Source organism: Chiloscyllium plagiosum, unplaced genomic scaffold (assembly GCF_037043375.1).
Source record: "Chiloscyllium plagiosum isolate Xiang-an unplaced genomic scaffold, Cpla_swu_hap1 HiC_scaffold_39, whole genome shotgun sequence".
In the NCBI taxonomy this organism is placed as follows: Eukaryota; Metazoa; Chordata; class Chondrichthyes; order Orectolobiformes; family Hemiscylliidae; genus Chiloscyllium; species Chiloscyllium plagiosum.
The window spans coordinates 44308503-44321175 of record NW_028270177.1 but is presented as its reverse complement, the minus strand read 5'-3'; the positions used below and the strand labels follow the sequence as shown (position 1 = coordinate 44321175).

General features: G+C 44.0%; 1 protein-coding gene across 2 annotated transcripts in view; it reads left to right on the top strand.

Annotated features, from left to right (window-relative positions):
* LOC148138675 (uncharacterized) overlaps window positions 1-11936 on the top strand; it is an 86647-nt gene extending 74711 nt beyond the window's left edge. The window contains exons 3-4 of one of the 2 annotated variants that reach the window (XR_015753819.1): window positions 6678-6793; window positions 10716-11905. Coding sequence is in view for 1 of the 2 variants with exons in the window: in XM_087981380.1 (XP_087837506.1) it covers window positions 6678-6793; window positions 10716-10737 (138 nt within the window). In the remaining variant the exon portion in view is untranslated. Of the gene's footprint in view, window positions 1-6677; window positions 6794-10715 lie in introns of both variants that reach the window. The other variant, XM_087981380.1, reaches the window with a different exon arrangement.
* Window positions 11937-12673: the final 737 nt, after the last annotated feature.

Below are 12673 nucleotides of genomic sequence, written 5' to 3'. Positions count from 1 at the left end.
AGTGTATGAGAGATTATTTCTGAGAGCAGGATGGCATGGAACCAACCAGAGAATGGGCTAATTTAGATTTGATATTATGTAACAAGGAAGGATTGGTGGATGAGCTTTGCCCTGGAAGGAGTAAACACAACATGCTGGAGTTTCACATTCATATTGAAAAAGTGAAGACTCAGTCATACATGAGAGTTTTAGTGTTAGGCAATGGTAATTATACTGGCCTAAGGAAGGATTTCGCCTGGGTGGACTGGGGGGTGGGTGAGGGTGGGAGAAAAGAATAGTCAAAGGCAGGCAGATGAAGAAATTTGGCAAATAATTAGGGAGATACTGAAGACCGAACAGGAGTTGCATAATGGAAAAAAAATATCATCCATATCTTGATAAGGAAGTCAAGGAGAACATGAAGGCAAATCCTAGTGCATATCATACTGCACATGTTAGTCGCACTATGGAGGATTGGGCAAGTCAGTGGCCTCATGGTGTTATAACTGAATTCTTATGTGATAAGCCCAGATAATGTTCTGGTGACCTGGGTCCAAATCCTGCCACAGCAAGTAGGGGAGCTTGAATTCTAATCTGGAATTAAGAGACTGATAGTGGTTATGAATCAATTGCCAAGAAAAACCCACCTGGTTCACTAATGTCCTTTGGGTAAGGAAACTGTCATCCTTACTATAGATTCACCACTCTCAGGCTGAAGGCCATTCTGACCGGGCGGGCCACCTGAAAGAATAATCTTACGAGGGCAATAATAAATTTACCATGGAGTTACAAAAATGAACAATTATTAAAGCATGCTGTGAAATGGACCCCAGCTTTGACTAAAGTCTCTGTGCTAATCCACATGCTGCAGAATCCATACAGGCTGCAGATACCCACAGATGGTTTGCAAATAAACCTGAAACTACAGATCCTGTAATACTCACCTGAAGTTGGACCTGAATGGGACAATGGAATGTTGCCCTTGAGCCAACCCATGATTGAGTCTGATTGATCAGGGTAAATGAACCTGATCAATCCATTGACAGATCCTCCTTACCTTCCCAAAAGGGCGTGAAGACTTGGAAGGATAAGAATCATCACAAATCCCCACACAGTGCAGTAACTGGAGAATAACCAGGGAAAGAGAAGACCCCTCCAAGATCATCAGAAGAACAAGAAGACATCACCAAGTCGATCCCAGTCAACTTCTAGTGGGGTGGTTTGTGATCATCCAAAGTTAAGTTAAAGCATAAGATAATGTGTAGCATTTATCATTGCGTTATAATATGTTTTATTGTTCTAATATTAATTGTGTTCAAAAAACAAATATTGTTTGTAAGAGTTAACTCAGTTCTTTTGCTGAATATAAGATTTCAATCACACTGTGCCCCAGAAACAACACCTTCCTAATTGCTGACTCAACCTGCAAGTTTATCCAGAGATAATCCTGAACTGGAACTCACAGCTCTCTTTGCACTTCAGACTTCTGATTTTTCTCTCCACTTATAAAGTAGTCTGTGCCTGTCTTCTTCCTACTAATGTGCATCACCTCGCACTTTCCCAAGTTGTATTCCATCTGCCACTTCTTTGCCCACTCTCTTAATAGTTATTCAGTTTTTCATCTATTATTTGTTCCACATGACTATCTCTCCAGCGTCATTTTCCAGTGCCCCAATATCCACTTCTGCTTATCTTTTGCCCTTTATATGTCTAAAGAAACTCTTACAGTTGTCCTTTATATCACTGGATAGCTTAACCTCATACTTAATCTTCTCCGTCCTTATTTCTTATTTTGTTGCCATCTGTTCATCTTTGAAGCTTCCAAATCTTCTGGTTTCGCACTGCTATTTGCTATGTTATCTACTTTCTATTTTTCTTTTACCCTAGCCATGACTGTCCCAGTCATCCATGGTTGCCTCATCCTCGCTGTACAATGCATCTTTTACCTCGGGATAAATCTCTGCTGTGACTCCTAAATTGCTCCGAGAAACTCCCGCCATTATTGTTCCACTGTCTTTCCTGCTCGGCTCCTCTCCCAGTCAATTCTATCCAGCTCCTCCCTTATGTCTTTGAAGGTGTCTTTAGTTAGCTGTAATATTAACTCCGATTCTACTTTCTCCCTCTCAAATTGAAGAGTAGGTTCAATCATAGTATGATCACTGCCTCTAAAGGTTCCTTCACCTTAAGCTTCCTTATCAAGTCTGCCTCACTGCACAGCTCTAAATCCAGTATTGCCCGTTCCCTCGTTGCTTGCACCATAAGCTGCTCCAAAAAGCCATCTTGTAGACATTCCACAAATTCCTTTCCTTGCAAACCACTACTACTGATTTTCCCAGTCCACCTGCATATTGAAATCCCCCCAGTCACTGTAACTTTGCCTTTCCTACATATCGTTTCTATCTCCTCATCTATCATGCGCCCCAGCTTCTGACCACGATTTGTTGACCTGTACATAACTCCAACTACGGGTTTTCACCTTTATGGTTCCTCAATTCTACCCAGACACATTCCGCACCATCTGACTCTATTTTAAGTAATGGAACTGAGTGATGCGACTGCAAAACACTGTAGCATTGTCTCAAATTTATAGTTTAGACATGAAGTAACAATATTTCATTGTCAATTACTTTGGTAATATGGCCACAGTGTATTTATTTGGCCAAATATTCTGTCTTTATTATGGAAGAATGCAAACTTCAGCGTGGGTTTCCTCTGGGTGCTCCGGTTTCCTCCCACAGTCCAAAAATGTGCAGGTTAGATGAATTGGCCAAGCTAAATTGCCCGTAATGTTAGGTGAAGGGGTAAATGTAGGAGAATGGGTCTGGGTGAGTTGCACTTCGGCAGGTTGGTGTGGACTTGTTGGGCCGAAGGGCCTGTCTTCACACTGTAACTAATCTAAAAAAAAACTTGAAACTGTTCGAGAAGGAAGATAATGAAGAGGACATGAGTCGAGAAGGAGATTAAGGTGGGTCAAGTGAACAGGCAAATATTGGTGTATAGAACATAGTAGGAAAAATGTGTCTGTGCTAAAATATATTGGCGGGTTGAATGGAAACGTAGTGTATTATTTCAGTGGAGAGATTGGCTTTAGGCACAGAGGAACCGTGCATTTGGATTACAAAATAAAAATTTTACGTGTACATCAAATTTTTAGGGAGGTAAGACAAATGTTGAAACTTTCTGAAACAGAATACATTTAAAAGTTGGGATGATTTTGTACAGATTTACAATGTAGTGGTGTAACCACATCGAGAGAACGATGGCCACAATGATATGAGTTGCAGAGAAGATTCACTCAGCTGACTCCTGGGAGGAGCATTTATTTCAGCAGGAAATCTTGAAATGACTGGCTCTGGATTTGCTGGGGTTTAGGCGAACAACATGTGGACTTGCTTAACCTCAAAATATTCCAAGTAGTCTTTCAAGTTGAATTCTAAAACAATATTTCAGCTTGTGTGAGAGATTACCATGAGTGGATGGAGAGTAAAACAGAAAAAATGTCTCTGTTAAGAAGATGGTGATTTGGTGTCATCCTCTCAGAGTGTTGTGTCTTTGTACACTTCCCTCATTCCTGAAGAAGGGCTAATGCCCGAAACGTCGATTCTCCTGTTCCCTAGATGCTGCCTGACCTGCTGCGCTTTTCCAGCAACACATTTCCATCTCTGATCTCCAGCATCTGCAGACCTCACTTTCTCCTGTACAATTCTCTTCCCAGATAGCGATGGAGGATAAGGCATTGAATATTCCTAAGGCAGAGACAGGCAGATTCTTGACTAAGAATGATGCACGAACATTGTAAGGGCAAATGAGGAATGTGCGATTGAGGTCACAATCAGATCATCCACGACCTTATCACATGATGGAGTTGTTTTGATTCCTTACTCCTGATGCTAGTTTTTACATTTCTGTTGTCTTTAGATACTGAAAATAAAATAACACAGTTCTCACAATTTCAAAGACAGCGACAAACTCTTCAGATCAACAAAATGCCCTTGTTGTTTAATAATTATTAGAAAATCGGATTGTCTTTTTAGTTCATTTGGGATTTTATTGGAGCTAGACCAGCATTAATCGCCCTTGAGAAGTTCCAGTCCAGTTGATGTTGTTCCATTCAAGTGGCTGTTGGGAGAGAGTGCCAGCAGTGCATCTCATGTGCCGGTTTAACTGGGAGAAAATATTACTGGTGAGGAACAGCTCGCAGGAATACAGACTCTTTGTCAATACAAATATATGGGAAGGAATTTATTAGTCTTCAGAGAAATAACAACCTTACACGAGAAGTCTATATAATAATGAAGCGAAGTCTGTTTCTATGTTATTGGTGAACTTAAAATAATGGTGTCAAACAGCTGGAATAATGTTGATGCTGTGTTGGACGATTCTTACACTGAGCATGTGAATTATCTTGGATGATTTAAAGATTGCTGGGCTGTCCTAGGTTGAGTAAGTGCTGATACTCCATGGGATGATGCTTGTTTGTAATCTCACCACTTACTGAGCACAGTTTGTTGGAACAAATTGGTTGCTGCTTCAGAATATATCAGACATTTCATGGCTGCCACCACATGGAATCATGTAATAAAGACAAGGCCCGTAGAGTCTGCACCACCCAGTGCTGATACAAGTGTTTTATAATGTTTGTGAGGTTGCCTTCCTGAACCGTCCTCCCAGGCAATGCATTTTTGACACATATCATGCTCTGGGTTCGAAACAGATTTCACAAATCCTCTGTTAGTATATTCTCTTTGACTTCAAGCGTATTTCCCATTGTTTTTGACCCTTTGACTAAGGGGAATAGTTGTTGTCTGTTCACTCGTCCCATACCTCTTATGCTATAATACACCTCTGTCAGGTTCACCCCTCACCTTTCTCTGCTCCAAAAGCAAATCTAATCTATCTTCATGGTTTGTGTTCTCCCTTGTCTTGTTACATCTTCCAAAGTGCAGCATCTCACATATTTCAGTGTTACCTTTTATCAGTCATTGATCTGGCCATCTGAAAATCTGTTTGTACCCTCCTGTAACCAACACGTTCCTGCTCACTGTGACCCACCTGGATAATCATTGTGTCATCTACAACATTGTTTATCATCGTCCAACATTGTTTATCATCCTCTAACATCCCCCCCCCCCCACATATACCACATTCTTATCATCACAATTTATGAATTTCAGAAACAAACCTTGATTTTCTTCCTGTTCTACCGATGTGGTTGCAGAATTGGGAATTCCAGTCTCTTGTTTTTCCTATTTTGGTGAATTTACACCGTGAATCAGTTGTGGTCTTTTGTGAGGGAGCCACAAACAGTATTTTGGACATGGAGCTGAATTCTGCTTTTATACTCCGCCCCTCTACATGTATTATTCATAATGCTTGGACATAATTAATCTTGGACTAGCGTTTGGCACCTTGCCCTGCAACATTTCCATTTTATGTGGGTCTGTAGTTTATTCTTTACAACATTCGCTGCAATAGTCAGAGCTGAAAGAACTTTTTCACCTGCAGATGGACACAGGCTCATTCATTATTTTTGTTTCAAAGAGCTAGAGCAATGATGATAAAGATTGAATTAAATTCTGGATTATAAACACACTATAGAAGATCAATTCACGTTCTCATTTCTACACTGACTTGGAAGCAAATTAAAAGAACAAACACCCACCGTTCAGAATATTGTTTGAAAAGTGATGTCATGTTGAAATAATGCATTAAGGAAGACCATGCATCAATTTTCTTTTGAATATTGCGAGGACATTGTTCAAGCAAACAGTGTTCTTGTCTGTTGCTCCTTATTCTTTCACCTGATCTGCCTGTGTAGTTTGAGGTGAGATCAGAGTGACTTCCCTTTCAATCGAAGCAGGACTTGACTGAAGGTGGAATCAAGGACCCTGAGCAAAACTGTGATTAATGGGAATTTGAGAACATTCTGCACTGGGAACGGAAACAAGAGAAAAATCAGTCTCTGAAAGGTATCTTCCAAGTTGCATGTCATCCTGACTAGGGACTAATTTGCTGATCCTTCACAAGTATTTGTTAAAATTCTTGGAATGCCCCTACAAACAGCTCTGTCTGGATCTGCATTACTTTGGATTGAAGAGGTAAAACAGGGCAACTCTGTGTCGCTTATTGCAGAGCCATTGGGAATGACAAATAAAGTCTGCCCTTGCTAGTGCCTTCCAAAACCCTGGATGAATATGTCTTGTTAAAAAATACAAAGATATTTTATGTTTTCATAAATATATGGAAACTCTCGGAAAGGTAAGATATTGCTGGATGAGTACGATGCCAGTGACATCAGGAGCATGATAAGACATTGTTAATAATTGGGATCAGTACTTCAATCAGTTACTTTCAGAGGATTGATCATGTGATGACCACCGAGTTCAACATTTTCATAATGCATTATGACAATGGCAATAAACTATCGGTATTTGGGGAGCTGTCAGGCACATAGTTTTTCATTTTTCATTCAAAAACCATAACCAAGTTCTAGAGCGTCAACAGAAATGGCAGCTTCGCTGTTCCCTTTCAGATCAGACAAATATCCACTGTCCAAAAGAGTAACTAAGTTGAAAGTGCAGGAAAACATTTGCAGGTTCTGAGCAGAGAGAAACACAATTAACTTTTTGATTCCAATATGAGTTTTTCAGAAGAGGATCATATCAGACCTAATATGCTGCCTCTGTTTCTACCTCCAGATCCTGACTCATCTGTGGTGTTTTGTCACTGTTTACTGTTTAGAACATAGAACAGTACAGCACAGAACAGGCCCTTCAGCCCACGATGTTGTGCCGACCATTGATCCTCATGTGAGGTAAACTTAATGTACGAACTCTCAAATTTCTGTGACCATACGCATGTCCAGCAGTCTCTTAAATATCCCCAATGACCTCGCTTTCACAACTGCTGCTGGCAACGCATTCCATGCTCTCACAACTCTCTGCGTAAAGAACCTGCCTCTGACATCTGCTCTAAACTTTCCGCCAAACAGCTTAAAACTATGACCCCTCGTGTTAACAATTGCTGCCCTGGGGAAAGGTTTCTGGCTATCAACTCTATCTATGCCTCTCATTATCTTGTACACTTCAGTTAGATCCCCTCTCTTCCTTCTTTTTTCCAACGAGAAAAGTCCGAGCTCAGTCAACCTCTCTTCGTAAGATAAGCCCTCCAGTCCAGGCAGCATCCTGGTAAACCTCCTCTGAACCCTCTCCAAAGCATCCATGTCTTTCCTATAGTAGGGCGACCAGAACTGGACACAGTATTCCAAGTGCGGTCTAACCAAAGTTTTATAGAGCTGCAACAAGATCTCACGGCTCTTAAACCCAATCCCCCTGTTAATGAAAGCCAAAACACCATATGCTTTCTTAACAACCCTGTCCACCTGGGTGGAAATTTTAAGGGATCTATGTGCATGCACACCAAGATCCCGCTGTTCCTCCACACTGCCAAGAATCCTGCCTTTAATCCTGTACTCAACTTTCAAGTTCGATCTTCCAAAATGTCACCAGACATTTATCCAGGTTGAATTCCATCTACCACCTCTCAGCACATCTCTGCATCCTGGCAATGTCATGCTGCAGCCTACAACAGTCCTGTATACTGTCAATGATACCTCCAACCTTTGTGTCCTCTGCAAACTTGCTAACCCATCCTTCAATCTCCTCATCCAAGTCATTAATAAAAATTACAAAAAATAGAGGCCCAAGAACAGAGCCCTGTGGAACACCATTCACCACTGACTTCCAGGCAGAATATTTAACTTCCACTACCACTCGCTGTCTTCTGTCGACCAGCCAATTCTGTATCCAGACAGCTAAATTTCCCTGTATCCCATTCCTCCTGACCTTCTGAACGAGCCTACCATGGGGAACCTTATCAAATGCCTTGCTGAAGTCCAGATACACAACATGAGCTCGACCCTCATCAAATTGTCTAGTAACATCCTCAAAGAACTCAATAAGATTTGTGAGGCATGACCTGCCCCTCACAAAGCCGTGCTGACTGCCTTTAATCAAGCCATGCTCTTCCAGATGGTCATAAATCCTATCCCTCAGAATCCTTTCTAACACCTTACAGATGACAGACGTGAGACTGACTGGTCTGTAATTTCCGGGGATTTCCCTATTTCCTTTCTTGAAGAGAGGAATTACATTTGTCTCCCTCCAGTCCTCTGGTACTAATCCGATGGAGAGCGAGGATGCAAAGATCTTCGCAAGCGGCGAAGCAATCACATTTCTCACTTCCCATAGCAGCCGAGGACAAATCTGGTCTGGCCCTGGCGACTTGTTAATATTAATGTTTGTCAAAATTTTCAGCACATCAGCTTCCTCAATCTATCTGTTGCAGCATGATTACCTGCTCCTCAATGGTTTCATTCACTACAAGGTCCTTTTCTTTCGTAAGGACAGAAGCAAAAAACTCATTTAGAGCTTCCCCTACCTCCTCAGACTCTATACACAAGTTCCCTATGCTATCTCTGATCGGCCCTACTCTTTCTTTGATCATTCTCTTATTCCTCACATATGTGCAAAATGCCTTTAGATTCTCCCTAATCCTTCCTGCCAAGCCTTTTTCCTGCCCCCTCCTGGCTCTCCTCAGACCATTTTTGAGCTCCTTCCTCACCTGCCTGTAATCCTCTAGAGCTGAGCAAGACCCTTACTTCCTCCACCTTACGTAAGCTGCCTTCTTTCTTTTGATGAGAAGCTCCTCCGCTCTCGTCATCCAAGGTTCCTTTATCTTACCCCTTCTTGCCTGTCTCAAAGGAACACATTTGTGCATCACTCGCAACAACTGTTCCTTAAACCGTCTCCACATGTCTATAGTGCCCTTTCCATGGAACAATTGCTCCCAGTCCATGCTTCGCAACGCAGTCTGATAGTATCATAGTTTCCTTTTCCCTAATTAAATATCCTCCCATTGTGCCTGCTTCTCTCCTTCTCCATGGCTATGTAGAATATGTGGCAGTTGTGGTCACTATCACCAAAATGCTCTCCTGATCTGACACCTGCCCCAGCTCATTGCCGAGCACCAAATCCAAAATGTCCTTTCCCTTTGTCGGCCTGTCAACGTACTGAGTTAGGAAACCCTTCTGAACACACCTTACAAAAACAGCTCCTTCCAAACCATCTGCTGGAAGAAGGTTCCAATCAATATTGGGAAAGTTAGTCACCCATTACAACTACCCTATTCCATTCTCACTTTTCCAAAATCTGCCGACCTATGCTTTCTTCAATCTCCCTGCTTCTATTGGGGGGCCTGTAGTAAACCCCTAATGAGGTGATTGCTGCCTTACTGTTCCTAATTTCCACCCATACTGACTCAGTACGCAGACCTTCCTCGATAATAATAACTTCTGTAGCTGTGATACCCTCTCTGATTAGCAGTGCTATACCCCCTCCTCTTTTTACCTCCTCCCTATTCTTTTTAAATGTTCTAAACCCTGGAACATCCAGCAACCATTCCTGCCCCTGAGAAACCCACGTCTCTGTTATGGCTACAACAACATAGTTCTAAGCTCAGCACTTTTATTTACATTTTCCCCAGTATTACAGAGTACAGTGACTCCGTTTTGGGGGAGGGGGCAGGGACGGGGGAATGGTGTCTCAGTGGTTAGCATGGTTGTTTCACAGTACCAGGGACCCTGATTGGGGGGGAGGGGGAGGGGGCATGGTGTCTCAGTGGTTAGCACGGCTGTCTCTCAGTACCAGGGACCCGGTTTGGAGGGAGGGGGAGGGGGGCATGGTGTCTCAGTGTTTAGTACGGCTGTCTCATAGTACCAGGGACCCGGTTGTAGGGATGGGGGTGGGGACGGGGGAATGGTGTCTCAGTGGTTAGCATGGTTGTTTCACAGTACCAGGGACCCTGATTGGGGGACGGGGGAGGGGGAGGGGGCATGGTGTCTCAGTGGGTAACACGGCTGTCTCAAAGTACCAAGGAACCGGTTTGGTGGGATGGGAGGAGGGGGGGCATGGTGTCTCAGTGGTTAGCACGACTGCCTCACAGTACCAGAGACCCGGTTTAGCGGGGAGGAGGCCATGGTGTCTCAGTGGTTAGCATGGCTGTCTCACAGTACCAAGGACCCGGTTTGGGGGGGAGGGGGCCATGGTGTCTCAGTGGTTAGCACGGTTGTCTCACAGTATCAGGGACCGGTTTGGGGGAGGGGGAGGGGGTGCATGGTGTCTCAGTGGTTAGCACGGCTGTCTCACAGTACCACGGACCCGGTTTGTGGGGGAGGGGAGGGGGTGCATCGTGTCTCAGTGATTAGCACAGCTGTCTCACAGGACCAGGGACCCGGTTTTGGGGGAGGTGGAGGGGGCATAGTGTCTCAGTGGTTAGTATGGCTGTCTCACAGGAGCAGGGACCCGATCTGGGGGAGGAGGAGGGGGGCATGATGTCTCAGTAGTTAGCACAGCTGTCTCACTGTATCAGGGACCCGGTTTTGGGAGAGGGGGAGTTGAAATGCTGGGCCATGGGACGGTTTGGTTGATTTGTGCTCACGGGGCGGTTTGGTTCATTGGTGCCCACAGGGCGGTTTGGTTTTCAACTCCCCTTCCCACTCTGCCGAGGATATGGAGGTGTTGGGCCTCTGTGGTGTAAAATTCCAAGCAGTGGAATGTGGTGAAACGGTTAAAAATTATGTCCCAATACATGTGTGAATCTAACCGGAATGGAGGTGTTGCTTAGTCCCGTGTGAATCTTCTTATCTGTATGTAACCAGAATGGAATGTGTTTTTTAGCCTTGCTCTGCTGTTCACATGAATGTTTATATCTGGAAAAGAGTATATCAGCTGAAAAAGTCTCCAGTTCGGTGAGTCTGCTCCGGGGTTACGTTTAACCGCCGAGCGTGGGTTGTTGGCAACCGCTCTACGAGAACTGACGGCTCCCAGTTTTGGTAACATGTAGAGTGAGTATAAGCCAGACCCGTTGTGGCGACGCTGCGGGGAATAAAATGCCCATATTCTAGCAGACTCGCCTCTTGGTCGTTTGTTCTGTGTCAGACTACTCTCCTACGAACCTGACCTTGAGAATTTTTTGAAACATTTGGCGTAGTCGAGCAGGGTCAATCGCAATTGAGGAGAGATTTTGATACAGAACAATGTTTTGGAAAAAGACTAAGAAACCAGAAGAACAAACTGTGGAGGTCCCGACCGTCCCGGGATGGCATGGATGTGGGCATGTACGTGGCAGTTTGTTTGAGAAAGGATCCCAGTCCTGCCGAAGAACCCCTTGCCTGGGGTACAGCGGAGGATGTGGGCATGTCCAAAAAGCTGAAGCGGAGTTAACAAAATTGAATGGGATTGAACTGAACTGAACTGAGTGGAACTGAAGTGAATCAAATTGAACGGAACAAAATGGAACTGAGCTAAATTGAATTGAAATGGACGGAACTGAATTGAACACAATTGAATTGAACTGAACAGACCTGAACTGAGCTGAATTGAATTACACTGAATTGACTGAACTGAAATTAACTGAAACGAATTGAACTGAATTAAGCATAATGTAACACATGTATTGGGCCAAGCAGTGGAATGTGGTGTAAAATTCCAAGCAGTGGAATGTGGTGAAACGGTTAAAAATTATGTCCCAATACATGTGTGAATCTAACCGGAATGGAGGTGTTGCTTAGTCCCGTGTGAATCTTCTTATCTGTATGTAACCAGAATGGAATGTGTTTTTTAGCCTTGCTCTGCTGTTCACATGAATGTTTATATCTGGAAAAGAGTATATCAGCTGAAAAAGTCTCCAGTTCGGTGAGTCTGCTCCGGGGTTACGTTTAACCGCCGAGCGTGGGTTGTTGGCAACCGCTCTACGAGAACTGACGGCTCCCAGTTTTGGTAACATGTAGAGTGAGTATAAGCCAGACCCGTTGTGGCGACGCTGCGGGGAATAAAATGCCCATATTCTAGCAGACTCGCCTCTTGGTCGTTTGTTCTGTGTCAGACTACTCTCCTACGAACCTGACCTTGAGAATTTTTTGAAACAGCCTCCTCCACCGCCGCTCCCTCACCACCAGACGCATGGAAGAAGAACGCCTCATCTTCCGCCTCGGAACACTTCAACCCCAGGGCATCAATGTGGATTTCAACAGCTTCCTCATTTCCCCTTCCCCCACCTCATCCTAGTTTCTAACCTCCAGCAACACTGTCCCCCTTGACTTGTCCGGACTTGTCCGACCTGCCCAGCTCCTTTTCCACCTATCCACTCCACCCTCTCCTCCCTGACCTATCAACTTCATCTCCTTCCCCACTGACCTATTGTACTCTATGCTACTCTATCCCCACCCCCACCCTCCTCTAGCTTATCTCTCCACACTTCAGGCTCTCTGCCTTTATTCCTGATGAAGGGCTTTTGTCCGAAACGTCGATTTCGAAGCTTTTCGGATGCTGCCTGAATTGCTGTGCTCTTCCAGCACCACTGATCCAGAATCTGGTTTCCAGCATCTGCAGTCATTGTTTTTACCTCTTCAGATTGGTATGACAGGTCAGCGCAACATAGACGGCCGAAGGGCCTTTACTGCGCTCTAGTGTTCTATGTTGTATGTTCCCCTACCTCCTCCGACTCCTGGCGCAAGTTCCCTCCACTATCCTGATGAGCCCTACCCTCACTAAAGCCATCATCTTGTTCCTCACAAAAATATAGAACATCTTAAGTTTTACCTTAATCCTACTCACCAAGTCTTTTTCATGCCCGC